The 22,530-nt window shown below is 37.7% G+C and overlaps 1 protein-coding gene across 1 annotated transcript in view; it reads right to left on the reverse strand.

Moving 5' to 3' along the window:
• The window catches only part of CNTN1 (contactin 1), a 103,858-nt gene that overhangs the window by 57,328 nt on the left and 24,000 nt on the right, over positions 1 to 22,530 (reverse strand). The window contains exons 4-12 of the mRNA XM_050903305.1: positions 18,609 to 18,704; positions 17,359 to 17,565; positions 16,146 to 16,242; positions 15,813 to 15,994; positions 14,479 to 14,603; positions 12,368 to 12,485; positions 10,603 to 10,753; positions 9,984 to 10,111; positions 7,166 to 7,341 (exon numbers count right to left, since the gene is read on the reverse strand). Coding sequence (XP_050759262.1) covers positions 7,166 to 7,341; positions 9,984 to 10,111; positions 10,603 to 10,753; positions 12,368 to 12,485; positions 14,479 to 14,603; positions 15,813 to 15,994; positions 16,146 to 16,242; positions 17,359 to 17,565; positions 18,609 to 18,704 — 1,280 coding nt within the window. The remainder of the gene's footprint in view (positions 1 to 7,165; positions 7,342 to 9,983; positions 10,112 to 10,602; positions 10,754 to 12,367; positions 12,486 to 14,478; positions 14,604 to 15,812; positions 15,995 to 16,145; positions 16,243 to 17,358; positions 17,566 to 18,608; positions 18,705 to 22,530) is intronic.

Consider the following 22,530-nt stretch of genomic DNA (forward strand, 5'->3'; position numbering starts at 1 on the left):
GTAAAGTTACAGTCAACTGATTTTGCAGTGTATTTTTTTAATTTTAGCACAGAAGTTGGCATATCTTGATCCTCTAAACAGACTACATTTCCTTGTGCTGGAAATAGCACTGTGGATTAATGATAGGTTTCCTCAAAGGCTGCTGTCAGAGCTAACTGCTCGTTGGCTTCACCCTCAGCACCCTCAGCAGGGACACCAAAACAAGTTATACACAGACAGCTTGGATTCAGAAGTGACTTCAAAGCAGAATAGAGCCTGAGCTATGAGCCCTGCAAGTTCTGTGCTGAACATGTTTGGTTGCCTTTGTGCCACATCTCTGAACCCATGAACACTGGAAAGCACACTGTGGATTCAGCAGGTCTTAATTCCCGTTGAGTAGCAGTCATGACACTGAGGTGTGTCAGCACCATCTTGAACAATGCTCCTCATTCTGTGAGAGCTTTTTAGTTGGGTGCAATGCTATGCAATGTCCAGCATCAGTAAAGACACCCTTCTTGTCCTGTGAACACCCCGGGAAAGATTCCCAACCAATTCTGTAAAAAAATTCCATTATTAAAGCTGCTGGTAAGGTAAATAATTCCTAAATGTTAAAATGAAATGATTTGCCAATTCTCAGAGTGTTAAAATTCCCATTTTGATGGAAATTAGAAAGAACAAAGTCTAAAGTTCCATGATACACTTTCTAAAATGACCTCATTCTTGCTGGTACCAAGCTTTGGTCCAATACCTTAACTCCTTATTTCAAACACCGGAGCTTCTGCTTGTGGTGAAAGGTGCTGATATCCCATTAGACAAATAACTGTGCACCAGCATGTAAGTGTATTGGCTGAGCAAAATACTGCTGCCATCTGCTTTCAACACTCAATACCATCTTTGATACACTTCATTTAACCATATTTTTTTACACAACTATATTAAACCATCACAGAATCACACAATAGTTGAAGTCAGAAGGGATCTCTGGATGTGTCTTGTCCAACCTCCCTGCTGAAAGTAGGGTCGACTGGAACGGGTTGCTCAGAGCCTTCTTCAGTCCAAATATTTTGAATAACTTGATGGATGGAGACTCCATAGCCTCTCCAGGCAACCTGTTCCAATGTCTGACCACCTTCACAATGAAAAAGTTTTCCTTATGTTTAACCGGAATTTCCTGTTTTTCAGTTGCTGCCCATCACCTCTTGTCCACTCACTGGGTGCTAATGAGAAGAGTCTGGCTCCATCTTCCTTAGTTCCCTCTCACCAGGTATTTATACGTGTTGACAAGATCCTCCTGAGCTTTCTCTTCTGGAGGCTACATAATCCCAGCTCCCTTGGGCTCTCCTCATATATCAGATGCTTCAAACCAGTAATTGTCTTAATCCTGTCACTGAGAAGTTCAATAGAGGGTGTGAGGGCATGCATCTTTGATTCTTCTTTTACAGTAGGAACAGAATGATTGCTTTCTACTTTTCCATATTTTTTAAATGCAAGATGTAAATTTCATAACAAAACTGAAGTACCACACAATAGAAACCAAGAATCTTTCACATGCAAAACATTTTAAAAGAATTCAAAAATTCTCACAATTTAAAAAAATATTGTTTAGCTTAAAAAAAAATAAAGCAATGAGCTGCAAGTTTCTTTTATAAATAGTCTTGGTCACTCCAATTTTGCACCTACCATTTTGGAATTCTGTTTTTTGCTGGCTTTATTTTGTTCTTGCAGAGGAGAGGGGAACTCAACATCCTGAGTGGGGCTCCATGGAATGCTTTTTTTGATAAATTATGATCACAAAGCAGCATGAATGAATGGTGTTCCTCAGGGGTTGGTATTGGGACCGGCGCTGTTTAACATCTTTGTCGGCGACATGGACAGTGGGACTGAGTGCACCCTCAATCACCCTTGCCAACGACACCAAGCTGTGTGGTGCAGTCGACACGCTGGAAGGAAGGGATGCCATCCAGAGGGACCTTGACAGGCTTGAGAGGTAGGGCCGTGCAAACCTCATGAAGTTCAACAAGGCCAGGTGCAAGGTCCTGCACCTGGGTCGGGGCAATCCCAAGCACAAATACAGGCTGTGCGATGAGTGGATTGAGAGCAGCCCTGAGGAGAAGGACTTGGGCGTGTTGGTTGACAAGAAGCTCAACATGACCCAGCAATGTGTGCTCGCAGCCCAGAAAGCCAACTGTATCCTGGGCTGCATCAAAAGAAGCGTGACCTGCAGGTCGAGGGAGGTGATTGTCCTCCTCTACTCCACTCTCCTGAGACCCCACTTGGATTACTGCTTTCAGCTCTGGGACCCCCAACATAAGAAGGACATGGACCTGTTGGAGCGAGTCCAGAGGAGGGCCACAAAGATGATCAGAGGGCTGGAGCACCTCTCCTATGAAGACAGGCTGAGAGAGTTGGGGCTGTTCAGCCTGGAGAAGAGAAGGCTCTGGGGAGACCTTATTGCAGCCTTCCCATACCTAAAGGGGGCCTACAAGAAAGCTGGAGAGGGACTTTTTGCAAGGGTGTGTAGTGATAGGACAAGGGGTAATGGCTTTAAACTGAAAGGGGGTAGATTTAGATTAGATGTAAGGAAGAAGTTCTTCACGGTGAGGGTGGTGAGGCACTGGAACAGGTTGCCCAGAGAAGTTGTGGATGCCCCCTCCCTGGAAGTGTTCAAGGCCAGGTTGGATGGGGCTTTGAGCAACCTGATCTAGTGGAAGGTGTCCCTGCGCATGGCAGTGGGGTTGGAACTAGATCATCTTTAAGGTCCCTTCCAACCCAAACCATTCTATGATTCTATGAAGCCTTGAAGCTATCTGATGTAAAAATAAGGATAGCACCTTCTGTGGGATGTGAAAAACACACCAAGAACAGAACTTACAAACCCCTTCAGTAAGGTGCTTTAAATGATCCAGATATTACATGATAGGGTGATAGAGGCCTGCATTTTGGTAGGTCTGACAGGGTCTCAGGTACCTAAATACATTTTTTCCTTATGTTCTTTTGATAATCTTACTACTAATATGAGAAAACGTGAGCAAGCAACAAGTCAATTGTCTCTATGACAAAACCTATTGTTCGGCCTTATTGTATTTTTCCATCACCAGTCCCTCTTTCTTTTAATTCTTATAAAATAAAGTTATTTGCAAGCAGGCCAAGTTCCTAAACACTTGTATGGCAATTTAATTTAATTTACTAAAGATAAAATGGTGAGAAAAATATCACGATTTCAGGTTCACTGAATTGTTTAAGACAACTAATAAACAATGTAGCAAACAGAAATATTGATGGTATGGAAAGTATTTTAAAATGTATGCATGTCTATATGTGACTAAGACTATTACAGCCTACATTTGGACTCTTCCTAAGTGTATGTACAAGTCTCTGACTTGAATCAGTTAAATTAGGGAGTTCCTCTTCCTGACTATCCATACAAATGGACTAGTGTGGCTCCAAAAGTATAAAAAAAATAGTTACACACCTTCACATATTAAAGAGAATTTTTTGTAATAAACTTAAAAGAATATACTTATTTGGATAGTGTGTATTTTTTAAATATATATTAAAAGTAAGCTTTTCAATCTTTAAATATACATGACAAAAAGCAGATCCATAAATAACAAATGACCCAACATTAGAGTTTTCCAGATTACTTGAAGTGCTATATCTCTATGGGACTTGAAAGGATGTGTTAATGTTTAGTTCCTCAATCAAATAATCAGAGGAACAACCTTACATAAAGTCAAAAGCAATCAATTTAATACTAAGATTTCAAAGACTCCATTTGACTCTTCGAAAGCTAACCAACTGATATATATATTTTTCATTTTAATTATCACTGTAATAGGAAATCAAAACAGCACTGACAAATGTTCTTTTGATAAATGAGTTTTAGTAATAATGTAATGCAAGTTAGTTTTGCCTTCAGCAAATGATGGAGATACCAAAGCTTCCATTTAAAGAAAGAAGACTTATGCAGGTATTTACATGAATTTCATTAGCATTCCATTATGTGTATGTGACAGCAATATTAGTATTATTTTGAGAACTGAAATACTGTGGCTGTATCAAGTTTCAGCATGTTGATCTGTGCTGTCACATAAATTAATAGTGATATTATCGGGAAGATCCTTCATCAACAGGAAATTACAGCACAGAGAGCATGCATCACATATCCAGTAATTTTAATATTCATGATGGAATATTTTTTTCTTTTATGTTTGTGAAGGGTTGGGTGGCAGCATGGGACTCCACTGCTTAAAGCCCAGCAGTTAGGGCTGCTGCTGTCAAATGCACAACAGCTCACCCCTTTGCAGCCGAGAAAGCCTGAGCAAACCTGCCACCCAGTGACTTGAGCTGAGAACTGCCAGAGATGGAAGCGGTAGGCAGGAGAAAATCCCTTTGCTCACATAGGAAGGGAAAAAGCCCTTAATGTAAGAATACAATAATATATGAATGAAACAGAAATACTGAAAGTGCATATTCCTCTTAATTACATCCTATATAAACCTTTGGATTGGATTAGTTGAATTTGTTAACAATTCTGCATTTGTTATTACTGAAGTGCTGAATCACCGAGTAACTACAAATCGCAGTTCCAGACTTCAAATGCAATCCTATTGTCCCCTCTGTCCTGAGTGATGAAGACTGAGCTGCCTGTGGAAGAGGAACAGAGATTATCTGCACTTGCTTTGCATTTGAAAGCCCAAAAATAAGGCTTAGGAATGCAAAACAAGAAGCTGCCCCTTCTAAAATAATTTCTACCAGTATTGATCAAGTGCAAAAGGAACACAGCAAACCAAGAAATATCCTTCAGGAAGATGGAGTTACACACTGACAAATAAATTAATTGACATTTGGATCTAACCTACTTGACTTTAACTGTCTAAGTGAATTAAGAGTTAGTCACTCGTCAGCTACCTCTGTATCCTATGGAATATCCATCTCTATAATCTATTGAAAGAGGAAATCTTCCAGCACAAGATTCAACACCCATATGAAGTGAATCACCTCTTTCTCTCTTTCTGCAGACCGTAGAAGGTCTGTAGAGACCAAGCTAGCCAGGCAAAGCTCAGCTAACTTGTTTTTAAAATCAAGCACTTCAATAAAGTGTCTAAAATATTGTGAAGTTAATCAGAATTTGGGATCAGGACATCCAGGACCACTGGCTATCTGGAAGATGAAACAGGTGGCTGGGAACCTAAATATTAAGTCAATCTTCACAGAGGATTACACCTTACACACTTGCTGAGGCCCTTACTTGGCCCCAGATTTGTTCCCTTGAAGTGCTTTGCTAGAAAGTGCCCTAAAGTTGGGGTTACATATCAGAATTAATTTCCCCTAAAAGAAAAAAAATCCAATTTCCTTCTATTTTCATTATTAAGAGGAAACCCCAAAAGTGTATATCAATGATACAAAAACTTTTGTTCAACGTATGACCAACAGATGGAGAAAGTTCAGGTTCCTTTCTCTTGCGTTAGACCGTCTTGCATTACCAAGTCCTCTGGTAAAGGCATTTTTACCTTCCTTCCACACCAAAATCACTGATTCATCAACACTTTCAGCCTGATTTTCTGTTTCATGGAACACAATTTCTTTGTGTGACTTCTGTCAGGTAGCTAAAAGCAATCAACTAAATAAAATTTGACAAAACCAGAGTGGTTTTATTTGCTTTTTTACAAGGAATACATTAATGGGGCTTTACTCTTTAAGCTCTTATTTTGACTGACACTCAGACTCATTCCAGCCTTTATGTAAGGACAAACTAATGCCATTAGGAGGCGATTCAAGCTTTTTCAAGGTACTCCTATGCACTGATTAGTATGGCAGTGTAAATATAAACCTATCAAAAGCGTGGCTTAATAGCCACACAGAGGAAATATTTTGAATGATGCTAGTGTACTAGTGTAGATCTACGTATTTTGTAATTCCTGAGGTAACACAAAATACACTGCAAACTGCTCAGTACCCTGCTACCAAGTTTGGACAGAGACTTTTGGGAGGTTTACTGCAGAAAGGGCTTTATGTCTTTGGGTTTCAATGTTTTTCAGCTGATCTTAGCATACTTCTGCTGGCTTGTTGGACAAGGACTTGTTCTCTCACTGAAAGAGAGCAGTGTGACTTCTTAGGGACGTCTACAACTCAGCAAATGAGCAGGCTGAGGCAACTCTGACTCTTCAAAGGACTGGTTTGTTCCAAATCAGACTAGAACAGTTATGCTTGAAACATCTTCTCACATGGAGATAAACAGACATTGAAAAAGAAAGAGAGAAAAAGACTCTCTTCGTCCACGGAAAATCAAATAATATTGCCAGCCTAGGAGAAAGACTCTGCAGGAGGTACTGTTACATGGTACATCATTTTGAACACGGAGCTGAAACTGAAGATGGCCCCTGGTGTTCCCGGACACTACAGGCACCATTGGCAACCTTTTCTCTCCAAGCCCACAGTTCCTCTTGGGAGCACCAAAAAAAGGTATCTAAATTTGAGGATTTTTGTATCATTTAAACCCAGAACAACAGAATAAATATATACACATGTGGGCAACCACTCTGAGGCTGTTGTTGAATATTAGGTAAATTAGCATGTGATTAGACATAACCAGAAGGGATTTCTACTCAAGGTATTAATTTTGAATAAGCCTGATAGAAGACTGTAAAAAGATAACCATACATACAAACACGAAAGAGCTATGATTCCTCTTTCTATGTGCCAAAACGAGTGTCTTTGTATTGACTTGTTTAGCCTTCACACAAACTCTTCTTGCTCAGTGTTTACAGACTGTTTGACTCCTACCCACCATCTGGCCCAGTCGTGTGCCAAATTCCAGAAATGTTGATGAGAAAAACATGGGTAAGTAAAAGTGAATGCATATGCACACTTTTTCAAGATAATTTGCACCCTGTTTACAATCAGACTACCTACTTACCAGCTATATTCACTACTAGTCAGAGTGGGATTTAACTGAGGTACCAACATACTTATATCAATTCAGATATTTGATTTCAGGTATCTACCTGCAAGTGTGTACATGTCTGTAAGGTGTCTAAATCGTAATTTTATTTTATGTTCTTAGCCTACTGCATCTTTCTAGACCTGAATCAACACAATAGAAAAAGTAAACCAGAAAAGACAGCTATTCACAATAAAGAAAACTAGGCTTTCACGTATTAAATAAGGATCTATAGTATCTTACCATAACATTCCTTTCATAATGTTCGTGCTCTTTCTCAAAATCTATTACAAAGCCATTTAGAGACCAAATAAATGTCAGGTCTAATGTGGGATCATGGGATGCAATGCATTGCATGGTAGCATTCTCTCCAACGGTGACATCAACATTCAACGGAGCTAAAGTAATCCTTGTAGCTTCTGTGAAGTTAACGGCAAACATGGAAAATTCCAATAAATAAATGTTTATCCAAATGTAAGCTCAGCTCCACAACTGTTTGATTATACATTAAACCACTCCCTCAAACTCTAGTTTATATGTTATTCATGCAGCTACATTTCAAAGGACCAAACTAATAAGAATAAAGGAAACCTTTTACAACTGAAATGCCTAACTTCTATTTAGCTGTCCTTTGAAAATGGCTATGTTTCAGTCTCTGAATCACATTACTGACTATTTAAAGCTATTTTTATTCATTGACTATATCTCAGGTAGAAAGAAGACAGATGATGAATCTTATGTGACTTGTGTTGCATTTCTTGTTTTAATTATAATATTTCTTCTGTTTTAAAACTTGTCTCTTTAATGAATGGAAAGTTCTACTCAGTTGTCAGGCTGAGTCAGATTTCCATTAGAGCATTGCAGGGATTGAGATCTTAATTTATCTACTGAGAAACAATATAATGGATGCATAACAAACTGTGCAAACAGCTACATGTGGAAAGGAAGAGAAAATAATACAACAAAAGAAAGAAAGCTGTATATCTCTCAGCAATGTCTCTTATTATTACAGAAACAAAAAAAAGGCAGAGATCTCATGATACTTGATAGAGCTCTTGGTACATGCATCAAACTCATACGGCAAATTAGCAACACTGTTCTGGAAGGGACTCACTGGATCACTGAGACCTGTTCCTTTTCTTTCAATTATTATCATAAAACAAAAAGCCACAGAGTATCTTCCTTATGCCATGACATATAATATCTTTCCCATCAATATGAGAGTGGGAGTAGGGTACCAAAACCTGGAAGACAATAGCCATAAGAAAAGAGCTATTGCTACTAGTTAAGACCTAGATTCGAGCATGCTCCAAGGAGCACACTACACCCCACCATACACAGAACAGCAAAAACTCCTCAATAAACCCAACATTTCTTGTCAATCTGCCTTGGAGAGAAACCTTCCCCCAGATCCTACTCTAGTAATCTAGAACCTGCTTAATACTGAGACTATGAGGACGGCACAACTACTGGCTTTTGCAGAATGGAGCATCTCAGAGTGCATTGGAGCAACCTGTTAACATCTGATCTCTAAAGTCTTAGCTATGGACACATGCTTAGGATACCTGCTCCATTCTAGCATTGTGCCTGTACGTTCAGCACTTGGTTCTACCATCAGTGATTTTCTAAATGTTTACACTAAGTACTCTACCAGTCTAAGAAGTTGCTGAAAGAGTGGTCCAGTGGCAGTGAACAAACAGCGTGTGGGAAAAACCATCAGACTTTGCAGTGCCTGTCAGCTTCAGATTTAACTTTTTAATTTCCTGTAGTCATGTGCAATGTCTGAGAAGTTTTATGGGCCACACAATGTGCTTGGGAATACCATTTTCAAAGCATTCTTCGTCAACCCTCATCACTGTCCACAATGTGAAAATAATTTTAAAATATGTCTTCTGACCCTTCTGTTTCTGCTGTGATGCAAGGGAGATGTCTTAGTCTTTTGGTTTTCCTTTTTAGATGAATCAGAGCAGAATTCTCCAAGATTTTAAAATTCTTTATACCTAGTTTATAAGGTTTATAAACATATGGTTTAAGTGTTTCATTGTGCGAATTTTGTATGCAAATGTTCCTCCTGACTTTAGAAGGTATGATATAACTATTAAGGGGCTGGATATTTATTTACATAACCTTTCTAAATAATTAAATGCCTGAGAGTAATATTAAGACAGATAAAACTGCAGAAGATGATAAAAAGTAACTGCAAACATTAAACAAATCTGATTAATCAAAATAAAGTCTTACACTTCATCTGGTACAATAAATTTGGTATAAATCAGCCAGAAAAATGCTTTCATATGATCCGATGATACAGATTAATTCTTACATTAGTACATCAATATTGTGGCATTGAGCTGTCATATCCAGCACGATTTCTGGAACAGACATTAAAAAATGTATTTGATAAATGACTCTTCTACTATCAGTGATACTTGATAGACATAGCTGTTCAGGAATGTCATCCTTCCTGTCTGTTCTACAGCTATTTATTTATTTGACATCAGATTTAAAATACATAATTAAGGACATCAGTACTCAATCAGTAAATATTAACACCCATAAAGGAAGGGAATTTAGTAGTGCAATCATACGGCTATACGCCCCTATCTCACAAATTTAATGCATGTTTCTTTAACTGCAATGCTCTCGCAAACTTGCCTACCCCACCAAAAAAAAAAAGGAAAAGAAAAACTAAGGAAGGTCAGTAAGAGTCCCATTTCTATGTTTGAGTCATGGCCCCAGAATCAGACCTTAGCCTGAGCATTAAGCTACCAAACTGAATGAATGCATTAAAATGTGTCAGTTTAATGGATCAGATTTAATAATGTCTTATGGAAAAATCAACTCTGAAAATTGAGATACAGTCTCAGAACTGGTGCAAACATACCTGGTTTCTACTAAGCAATATGCTTTAAAAGCATCAATCCATTGTTTAATGAGCAATTAAATTAGAAAGAAAAGATATAAAATGGCTTGCAAAAGTAGTGCAATGCAGGAACAAAAATTAGTGATTTTGAGTTAAGGGATTCTACCTGAACCAAACTAATGCAATTTAGAGACTTACCTGTCATTTCTAGAACACCAGTGCTATTAGCTTTTCCTCGGTTATTTTCTGCAAAACAAGTGTAGCGACCTTCATCCAGCTTTGTGATATTGATAATTTCCAGGCTCCCGTCATCCCAGATATGTATGCTATTGAAAGTGCAAAAAACATATCAGAGAAATTAGGTTTTATATTAGAAAGCAATACTTTCAGTAGAATTGTAGTAAGTGAAAGAACAAACCACAAACACGTCTTGGAAGCTCACATCTAACTACTGCATTTATAAACACTCCTATAGTAAAAAATATTTAATAGACTGTGGCATGATTAGATGCCTCACATTGCTGGAGCAAGAGAGCGTACTTTCATTCACTTGTAGTCATTCAAATATTTTTCTTACAGTTTTGTGATACAATTCAATTCTGAAATGTGAACAGCACCAAACAGACTGGTTAAAGTTGGATACCCTGCTAGCTATTTGGATCCACACTGCTAGTAACGTTTTGGCATATTGTTTTCCTGAAATTACACATTCTCCCGCCCCTGAAGTCTGCAAAAGTGAGAACTAGCCTACAGGATAAATAGAAATATAAGGCAGCATTTTTAAGACTCACAGTGTCCACTAACAGTCAATACTAACCGGCTCCCATTTACAAGCAATTCTGTTCCTTTGCTCCAGGAGAATTTTGGCTTAGGAGCAGCTTTAGGCTTGCATTCAATGATTACACGGCCCCCTTTAGCTGCTAGGATTTTCTTCTTCATAGGGTTCAGTTCAAAAGTAGGAGGTGAAGCTGAAAGCAAAAATTAACACAAGTATTGCTGTTAGTGATGTCTCTGCAAAATACAATTTGTTTGCAACATGAAGTAAATGACAGAACTATTGAATTGTATACAAATGTCTGTTATTCAGACAAGTGAGAAAAATATTAACGATACAGAGATGTGCTGAGAAGTAGATGGTGATCTAAAAGAAACAGGAAAAATCATTATGTAGTTCTATGCAGTGTTACACTAGAGGTTTCTTTCTGTTGACTTCTGAACTTCCATCTAGCAAGATCAAAATCCACTGAAATCAATAGAAAGTTCCTCCTTTTCAAAGGCCTTTTGATCAGTCCTAATAAAATTTAGATTCCTGGAGACCAGTTTCTGTAAGAAGTTGCTCACTCGATCATACTTTCAAAGAATAGTTGCGTTTACTTTTCAGTGCCCCCTCCAGCAACTTTAAGGTTGTGCCCTTCTTCCTCTTTGTAGTGTTCTGTTTGGCTGACTGGCCTTAGGTGCACTCTCAGATGTACAAGAGTAATGAGACATGAGTGTAGCAAGCACCACACTAATGTATCTGAGGTCAGACCTTTGCTTACTAATTTTCTCTGTATTTGTAAGCAAATAAAAAAAAAATGCTTTTAATTATTTTGCATCTTGGCGTACCATCATTGTTAATCATGCCAGCAAGTGTGTGCACAGCTTGAGGAAATAGGGCTATTAGTTAATTACAGCAGTACAGAGAAAAACTCTGATAAACATCCACATCTTATCAACACTGAATTTTGAAAATGTGCATGCAAAAAGTGCTCATTTCTGGGTAATCCAGGCTGGTAGCAAGTACATAGTAATGGAAGGACGAAGTATTGTTGTGCAATGGGTCGGGAAAGTCAAGAATAGTTTAGCTCTTGGGAAAGTCTGGAGGCAAGTGTGAGATGGAAAGAACCCAGGGCAAGTACTGCAGGGAAATCTCCTAGGAAAGCCATGTCATACAGCCCATACACCTGCTCTAATGACATCAGTAAAAACGTCAGAAATTGTTTTAAGCCTGAGCACTCTGGATCTGAAAGTCAAACTTTCAACAGGATGCTCCTTAGGAAAACACAGCAGATTAATAACAGCATCCAGCCATCAAATGGGACAACTATATTGCACACAAACATTGCAGCTGGACTAAATGGGTTGTAGAAGGCAAAAGCAAAGGGGAGAGTGAAGAAGAAGAGCTTCAAAGGCCTGCTGGCTGACAACATGGTTTCTAAATAAGCAGATTTTGCCCCACAGAGGAGTGAGCATAGGTGAGCAAAACCAAAAACACTTCTCAACCAGTTTTGCAAGCTTGAGAGGGTAGCCAGCAACTCTACGCGCTTCATATAATTTCTGAACTACCAGTTCCTCTGAGGGGTAACAGCAGCAAGCAAACATCAGAAATAATACAGCAAACATTCCCCATAAATTAGTAACTTGATTCCTCAAGTTGTTGCCAAAACCCAGCTAGGGAGCTCAGATAAACCGCACCGCACCTAGATTCAGTGAGGGTTCTTAGCTTTATCCTCACAGGAATCTGTTCCCAAACAATGCTTGCAAACACAACTGCTATCTTACTCAAACCTGAAATAGTAAATAGAGCAAATAATCCCACTGACCCACAATCTTCAGTTCAGCATTTGAATAAATAATTCCATGCTTGTTTTCTGCTATACACTGGTACATGCCGGCATCGTCAAAGCTCAGACTTTGCATTCTTAGTTCACCTTTCCGGAACTAAAACACAGAATCAATAAAACAACAGGATATTCATATAGACTACGTATGCTGAAGAATTTACACCCATCCACACTTCTTCATTTTTTTTTTAGTGACAGTGTTCAGAAGAGAGTCCCTCACACAACATGCAGGCACCAATGAGATTTTATTTTATCCATGTTACATTTCAGTCTTTGTGACAACGTGTTCACCCTCTTTTTTTAAAGAAAGATTCAGTGTCGATTGATATTTTTCTGGAAAATTCATAGCTGAGTGGCACTAGACACATCTATTCTTCAGTCCACTGTTACGATACTAATGCAAACACTACTGATTCAGAAATAAGAAACAAGAAATTAAATTCATTTTATGCACACAAGCTTTGTTTCGCCATGCTCACTGTTTAGTATGTTATATTGTATATACATTGTTTTTCAACAGTAAAAGGTCAAAGCAAGTCCCAATGAGGTAGTTTTTCAGAAGGTTCTTCTGGGAGGTAGTATAAACTATTTTGCATTACTTTGTTTTAATATAAAAAGAAAATTCAGTAAATCAAAATGAAGTATTTTATCTCTTTCTAAAAAACTGTGTATAAAAATGCACAGAAGTGTGGTGGGGTATTTTGTAAATTACAAACAGATGTCAATCGGTTTTTGAAAGATCATGTTAATAAATTCTGTTTTCTTGTGAAAATGAAGCTGTAAAGCTTTAAACTTTGTATATGAGTCAACTGGAGTGCATGGAGTACTGGAAGATTAAAAGAATACTATTTATCTGAAAAACTAATAGATTAAAGGAATCACATTTCCTGTACTGTTTTACTGACAAACATTTACATCAGATTTTCTACAAGAAATCTTTGTTTTATGCTAAGTGAAATACCTAATTAAAAATTATCCGATTTAGAAACAAGCTATATTCTCAAGGCAATTTAAATATGTTTGCTATTTTCCATTTGGAAATCACCTCATAATATTAACAGACAGCATAATCTTCTGGTGTACTACTGGAGAATTACACACCGCTTTCTGCAATCCAGTATGCAGATTTTGTCAGGGAAAGCCAAGTTCCATGGGGATCGTCAAGCAATTCACTTGCTAAATTACTTGTTTGTAATAACTACAGAAGCTAGAAAACAGGATTGTTTTTTCTGGTTTAAGCCATCTCCATATGGCAGATGGTGATATCCCTGTCCTCCCACCAACCTCCCACATTTTTCTTAAGATACACAGCCAAAACAACGCTGCCTCATTGTCTTTTTTTGTTTGCCTGCCAAGATCAGTGTCACCACAGCTCAACAGATGCAGTGTTACATTGTGCCCTCTTCTAGTCTTTTTGTTCTTTAATGGCTCATCATACAGTATAAGCAATGGATATTAAATACGTTGTTGAAATGTCTGGACAGAAAATCTACTTCATTTAAACAAAATATCCAATGCAATAAACTTAAAAGTATCAAATGGTACTCATTTAAACTTCACATCACCTAAAATAATGAAATTTTGCAATATTCTGTGGCTAGAAAAAAATGTGAAAAAGTACATGATATAGGAACACCACTGATAATTTAAAAATTACTCTTTCTTCTCCTGTCTCCTCCCACTGCATTTTGTCTTCCATTTCTAAAGACACACTCACGTATAATGCGGTAAAAAGGATTATTTTTAGGGAGAAGCTGATAGACATTTTTTATCCAGAGAGAAGAAAATAGCATTTACTTAAAAAGGCCTGGAGAAAAAGGGATATCCACCTCCCAAACATGTGGTCAAAAGACAAATTCATAACTCAGAGCTGAATATTAAATAGCCTGAAGAAATGCATTTCAAAACTGCAGAGAATATTGAGATAAAACTTTAAAAAAATAGATTTTAATGCCTAATGCAAGTGGAATCAGCAAATATTTGTATCATTATAATTCATTTTCTTTTAAGCTTTTAATAATGCATGCTTCAAAAAATCGTTTCCATCAACTAACTAATCAATCCTGCATTATCTATGGCAATATACTTACCGAGACACCATTCTTCAACCACCTAATTGTTGGAATAGGCATGCCTGTAGCTACGCAAGGCCAGTATAGGTCACTGCCTATATCCCTCTCTGTGTCATTGATATGTTCTACCCACTCGGGAGAGGCTGAAGAATAAAAAACACGATGCCTTGTAAATATAGCAGACACATATTTAGTTAGCATTATGTTCTATTAACTCCACTGCTTTTTCCATGATACTTAACAGGCAACACAAAGTAATGATGATAACTCAGCAATGCACCAGCACAAGAAAGAATGAAGTGAGGATGTTTTTGTCTTACCACATAGACTCAAAGTAACTTCAAACAATTTTTGTAAGAAGAAAATATGGAATTGAAATAATGTTTCATGAATGTTCAAAGACATAAGATGTTACCATTTACACTGACCTGTAGATTATACAATGTGGAAATTACTCAGTAATGCCATAAAAATGATAGTTAAACGACATGAAATCCTGCAAAACCATATATGTACTGAAAGGGTCTCCAAGAAAATATTGTCTTGGTCCAGAGAAGACGTTTAAGAAATTAATATTGAAAATGCCCCAGCATTTTTGCTTTTGCTAAGCAAATGAACCTATTTATTAGCTTTACCTATTGCAAGCAGTAATAACCTTCCCACACCAATTTTGAATTTATCCCACTGAAATTCAAGCACTTAATTGAGGATCTTAACTCAGGAGATGTTCTGTACAGTCAGTGAAAAGAGACAGAACTCTTCTGAAGGTAATTCAGATGTTGTGTACGACCTTTTCATGCCATAGTTTTGTGGCATAAGTCTCAATCAAGGAGTCAGGTTACTTGCGATGATTCCACTATAAGCAGTAAGATACAATTTTTTGGTTCCCTCGTTTAACCAAATGCATGAATGGAAGGGACAGAGGCTGGAGGAATAAGGAACCGAGTGTAGCTAATAAGAGCGAGAGCTAAGACAGTTAGAAAAGACAAACAAAATAAGGAAACAAGAAAGCATAACAAACCTAATGGTCTCTTTTTCTTCCTGGAAGTTCTTTCAAGTACTCTAAAGTTATTTAATTTCCATTATGCATAATTATATTAATACTAACACACATTACTGTCAAGGTGTATATACAGCTATGATAAGCAGACAAATTGAGTAGTTGTTCAATTGATACACAAATGTTATGCCTGGCATTCAATGCATAAGTTTTGATTTTGCTCTATTAACTTGAACAGCAGTGTGTCAGGATGATGCTATGAGTCAGCACTGACATCAAGTGTGAAAACACAGATATTTCCAACATAAGTAAAAGCGACATAGATTATGAAGAATAAAATTGTTCTACCCACCTTGTACATAAACTCTTGCTTGATGTTTATCTTTTCCTTTATAGTTTTCAGCTTCACACTCATAAAGTCCTTCATCTTCATATTGAATGTTGAAGATCTTAAGAACTGCACCAGACATGCTTATCTCAGCAGTGGCTGGCATGGGTTCAAGGTATTTACTCCATCTGAGTTCAGGAACCGGACTTGAAAAGGTACAGTAAAGTACAAATCAGCATGTTCAAGAACTGGCTGTTAAATTGAAGACTACAAAAAAGTGTTTGATGATGAAACATGTATTTTCATTCCCTGAATGAAAGCAAACAGTGCTCTACAATAACTTTAAAACACACTTACTTCCCAAGAGCAAAACACTCCAGCGTCACGTTTTGCCCCAGGAGAGCATACGTGTCCTTGAACTTCACCTTGATATCAGCAGGATATACTTTTGCACCTAACATGAAAAAAGAGATTCTCAAAAAAGGCATGGCAGAAAGGAATACAGCTATTGAAACTTCCCCAGTTCAAGAAAACCATTCTTAAAATTCCAGACAAAATTCTTCTTTACAGTAAATAAATAGCCTGGCCATCCATGAAGTCTGATTTAGCACTGAACTTTTAATAGTAAGGCAGAATTGTTTTACTCAGCAACTAGTTATCTTTCTCTGGCCAGTAATGCCTAATGTTTTTTACAGCACAATGCTTTAACATAAACTTATTTACTTGCATTTGAAGTCTGATGATGTACTGTGTGTGTGGGCAGACAAAAACCCGAGTCTCTCTTTTCCACTGATTCTTTTACTGGATGGAATGTTTTGAATTATTGTGAATTAAGTATTGGCCATAGAAAACTTGGACAAAGATCACTGATTTGTAATTACTCAAATTCAATCACAGTTCTTCACTGTAATATGGGAAATTTAAAAGATAAAAGGGTCGCTGAGATCTTGATGATCAGTTTATGAGACCCTAGTGACTGACAGTCTGAAGTGGCAAAAGGTTACCATTTGGAAAACATGTAGTTTTCATGAAGAAATGGCGGAGAATAATCTAGTAACACAAAGCCACATAGGTGTCTCAGGGCATTGGCTATGAGACACAAAGCCTTTAGGCCACCGTTGGATAGGAAATTTCAGCAGGTGAAAAGGATTTTCCATTTTCATGGGGGATTTCCTGGGAAAAAAATTAATTCCTGAAGCTGTTTATCAACTTCTACATAAAGTTTCTGCTTTACAGTCACACCCCTTTGAACCAATGCCAAGACCAGAAAAGATATTAGAGATTTTGGAATGAGTACAGGGGCTTATCACATAAAAGAGATGGGGACTCTGGGGATGAGAACTCTGTTCTCAATGATATGAAAGGAAATTTGTGAATGAATCTGGGGAGATTTCCTTCACAGAGCTTTCATTGTGGATGGGAATGATTTGGACCTCTGTCTCTGGAAAACTAAATAACATTGTGCAGTAGCCATTACAACTTGCCACATAATTCTCCTCACAGAGCTGAAAGTAGTTATGAATCTATGAAAGTAGATTGCATGTACATAGTATTTCCAATAAATACTTACGATCGGACTGTGGAATAAGTGGAATAAATTTACTGAATACACTCTTTGTTATTGAAGGGCTGGACACAAAACACGAATAATTGCCCTTATCTGATGCTTCTACATTTGCAATGTAGAGATTGCCGTTCGTCTGTGACACAAATCGTCGTTTGTCCAAAGCAATGAATACCGGGAACTCATTTAGGAGCCAGCGATAACTGAGATCATCTGGAGGAAAACATTTTCCAGTCAATATTAAAAACCAATCCTATCAGCTACTTAAGCCATGGAATACTGTCTGCATATAAATTACTTCACTCTGATTTCTAGCTTATAGATCTTTTATTCGGGAGAGGCAGCTATATGAGAGAGAATATACCTGTCTCAGTAGCCAGCTAATACCTGTCTACGCTGAACATCGGCATACTGCTCCCGTAAATGCAGATTACTGCATTTATGTGCACGCCTACAGTGCGCACAGCTCCCCTTGGTTGGGCACAGCCTTCCCACAGGAACCGGAGTGGGGTGGGAGGAGACAGGCAGCTGGGTCTTACCCTGACCCAACTGAGAAGCTGTGAAGCCCTTGCCAGTATTGTGACTAGAAATTTTAACTAGAAATATGTCTCAGTTCTTCAGTTCCTTGCAATACTTAGACACAGAGTATGAAAACTAAAACGTTATAGCATTTTACAAGCAATGTATGGTAAAAGAGATGCTAACAGCCAAATTCACCCCTCACGATGGAACTGCAGATGCTTGAGGTTAGGGGCATAATCCCTGTAGAGCTCTTCAGTAGCTCATGCTGAGAGAAAGGTCATGCTTCCAGAGCGTAAATCACCTCATCTCTGACCCCTCTAGGGCTGCCTGCTGCTGTTCCATGATTTTAACAGGAGCCCATGATAATTTCTGTTGTGGTGACTTCATTGGGTGGAATGAAGCTGGGCCCTGTCCAAGGTCAGCAGAAAGTCTGGGATGACACAGTGACATGTACTCAGGTCTTTCGAATGGTAGGCCAAGCCTCCCCTCCATTATCCAGATTAGTTTGAGTCATGCTATATGTATCATCAAAAACTGTTTGCAAATTCAACAAGGTCATTTACACATGTTCAACTACAAGCACATATTCAAAATGGAAACCTAACCTAAATGGTGATTCTCAAGCTACACAGAAGTTACTGTTTAAGTAAACTTAAGGGAAACTTTTAAAAATAAGTATTATTTTGTCTTGCACTCTTAAGCAGTTAAAAATGAAGCACTTGGAGCTGATTTACCTGGGTAGTGGTAAGGGGGCTCACAAAGAAGCACTGCTCCAACACCTTCTCGCACTTTAACCTCATAGCGTTCCTCAGGTGGAAAGGGATCCAGATCTAGTTTAAAAAAAGGGGGGGAGGAAAACTGGGTTTTTCACTGCAATTATTTTTTTAATTATTTTCAGCCCTGTAGAGATTAATATAGAAATACAACAATATATGGCAGATAGATACCTGTGGACCCATAATGCCAGTTTCGCTCATTTTAACTTTGTCATTATCAAATGCAATGAATTTTTTTACAATATTTTAGTCATCATAACAGTAAATGCCAGGAAAAAAAAAAAAAGTGGTGCAGATTGTATCCCTAAGAGTAGTCAGGTGAGCTACATTTGAAGAAGGAATCCCAGGAAGAGAAAGGAAAAAGATTTTTAGGTTATTTTTCAACTAGCTTCTCCAAAATGCAAGTTTAATTTTTTACTGTAACTTAAAGTGGCTTCTCTAAAATGACCTGGGTGCCCTCCCTGACAACTCCAGCAGCCAAGGACTGGTAAGCAGTTAGCTCAGACACATCTTTCGTGCCAGAGGTTTGGGACAGAAGTGACTCAGATCCCAGGAAAAACCTTAGCTGACCCTCTTTAAACCAACTTCCATGCAGCAGGGTAAAGGGACTGTTGTAAAAAGGAAACAAGTCCTTCATGGAGCTACACATCATCCCACAGACTGTGGGAGAACAGTAATGGTATCTGCAGTGATAAGACAACAGTTGCATGAGTAACTTCAGCTAGGTCAAAGAAATTGCACTTTGCTGCTTCTTTTCACTGTCATTTTGTGTATCCAGTCTGAAACTAAACTATAAACATCTTGAGGCAGGGAACATCTCTTGTGAAGCTTCTCCATGTCACCAAGCACAGTGAGATTGCAGAGATCCTGACTGGAGTCCTGCTCTAAATGCTACTGTGGTACAAACAATAAATCCGTAACAGCCAAGTGTACAGCCTCTGAATGCAATATTCTACCACAGAAATCATCTAAGCTAACTTCATTCAGATTACTTCAGCTTTCTTCAATGACAGGCAGCTATGCAGTTCTACTAAATTCCCAAGGCTGGCTCTGAGATCTAACTAAAACTTAAGTTCAAGAGCAGTCAGCCAGAAACAATAAAGAAAAAATCAGGACAGAGTTACACACAAAAAGAGATTAAGTAGAAAACAGAGACTATTCACTACTGTAAAACGCAATGTATAGTTAGATAGATCCAGTAGACACTCTTAGACACTCTGCATTATCTAAAAATAATTAATTCTTTAACTCTGTAACAACTGCTACCTTTACTAAATATGGTACAGGTAAAGGATTCCTCCAAGGCCAACCATAGCTGTCAGACCTGAATGACTACAGGAATCTAGGAAGCAAATGTCATTATGCTTTGTCAAATGCATGAAAAAAACTCTAGGAGAGTTATGTCAGTGTTCAGGGCAAGACGCCTCTCCCAGTTTCTGAAATACTAATGTTTATTCTGCTCACACCAGAAGATAACACAGATCTTTCCAGTGACTGACTGGATCTTGACTGGATCAATGCCTAAATGGTAGGCATTGTAATGGGCCACCCTAAGGAATTCTGATTATTATTTTATATAATCTTACCCTGTGCCTTAGTGCAATGAATGTATTCAGTTCTCCACAACTATCTCCCAAATAATCTGGAATATTACTCTTTGATAAAAAAGAAATTAAGTATACCAGGCTGACTTAGTAAGAATTAGCTATTTGACCAGACAGGTTTTGTAATTGAAGCCAAGGAAGCTCTCCACACAGATTGGAATACCTCTATTCATATAATATCTGCAGTAGTTTGAGTATATTCCCATTCCATTTGCCAGCATGGACCTTACTACACAACTACTTTCTATCTTCAAAATATTGACTGATCTCTCCTGAAAACATCAATTTCCTTGTTGCAGACCTTTTGATCATCTTGGAAACTTGCCACTATTATTCATTTCTGCTCTCTTTGGAACAGATTAATGTTTAAAATCTCTTGCAGAAATAGGAAAAAATTAAAAATTACAATCATTAGCAACAAATGTGTTGCTAATATGATACTGCTTTGCATATGGACAGTGTAGGGTTTGATGAAAGGAAAACCTATGATTGCTTTTAAGTTATTTTAGCTATTTTAAGTTTACATTTTAAGTGCAGACATTTTGTTTACAGTGTTCTTAAATAACATGTGAAACTTTGGGACAGCCACCACAAATTTCTAGACATGGAATAGGACAGGCAATTTGTATATGTAAAACATTATGTTAGTCCTGAAATAGAATGGTCTACATCAGGTGCAGGGAAGTCATACAATTATTGAGATGTAATTGTATACCTTCTTCCTACTTATGAAATGCTCTGTACTCTGATTGGATCTTGAGATCTTCTTTGCGTAAGCACTACTTGGCTATTACTCAAGAATTATAGTAAGTGTGATTCCATGAACTCTTAATTGGAAGACATTCATTTTTAGCTAGAATGAAAGAATTAGCACAATCACTGCACTCCTATAAGCATACAGCTAATATCTAGACAGTGTGGAAATTTCTCTTCTTTGTTGTTCTTGCAGCCTCTCTGCTATGAAATTGCTGTGTTTTACTATAGTGAAACTGTTTCCCAGCAAACAGAACAGTGTATCACCTCTGATTTTGCCCAGCACACACCAAAAAGCCACTAAATATTCCTGCAGGATAAAATTCCTTCCTTCAGGAGTATGTGTGCAACAGCTAAAAAAGATTTTAATGGGTTTTAAAGCACTGGATCTAAAAAAGATACAGTTCTACTAAACCCAGTGTTCTCAGATGGATTAATTGACATGAAGTTTATGAGAGAATGTGGCTTTTGTTCCATAATTTCAGTAAATTTGACAGTAAGACAAAAATAAAATGTCTTGCTCATGTACAGCTAGTCAAGACTTTTTTTGAACTTTTCTAAATGGTTGTTGCCATTTTTCAGTCAGTTTATGTACAAGCAAAGGAACAAAAACTTCCATTAAAGATCAGACATTTTCTATATTAATTTTAGCAACTCTATATTCAATTCTTTAGAAACTGATTGTGGAAGGAAATGTTTTTTATAGGTGATCATAAAAAGAAGAAGGGAAGAAATACAACAGTGCAAAGAAGAATGAGAGCAGCATTTTCCTAACAGGTATTTATCAGTTTCCAGCTATCTTTTCAGTTCTATTCCTCGCCTCTTTGCCCTATTATCATTTAAATATTTAAATATTATGTATTAGGGTTCTGTTCAGTGTAATTGTCCAGTACACTAACTATCAACATTCAGCTCATGCAGTTGGTGAGCTGGTACGCAGGAAAACATGCCTCAGACTGCTTTGATTCTACTTTTTTCATGTATTATGTGTATTGGTTTAATTTTAAGTAGCTACAGCTATTGTTGTAGCTTTTCTCCTACTGGTCGTTCAGGACTGGCACCATTGATGCCTGCTTTAGGTATAAATAAATATCCTGTAAACTGAATTTTGATGTCATCTCCATTAGAAGGAAATAACAACCTGGCCTTCTATTCATTCTAGAAAAAACACTGGGTAAAATACAGACTAAGACTAGATCAACTACAATGTGATCCATCAGCTCATTACAGCTTTTGAGTTTCCTTGATATAGTCCCACAGTCTTATAACCACTAGCAGAAAGCAAAACTTTTCACTTCATCTCTGATCTTATACAGTAAGGAGTGAATTCTGATCACGGAGGCTGCTGAAAGACAAGAGGGGCACTAAACACTTAATGTCAGGATTAAAGGGCACACAGGGCTTTGTGAAGGGTCACCAGTAAGAGTGGATTCCTTTTTTTGTGGATTACTTTTTTTGTCCTCTGATGAAAAAATACATCCAGGGAAAAAAGCATCTTAAGGCAAAATAAAATAAAAATCCCA

The sequence above is a fragment of the Gymnogyps californianus genome, chromosome 1, assembly GCF_018139145.2.
Source record: "Gymnogyps californianus isolate 813 chromosome 1, ASM1813914v2, whole genome shotgun sequence".
NCBI lineage: Eukaryota > Metazoa > Chordata > Aves > Accipitriformes > Cathartidae > Gymnogyps > Gymnogyps californianus.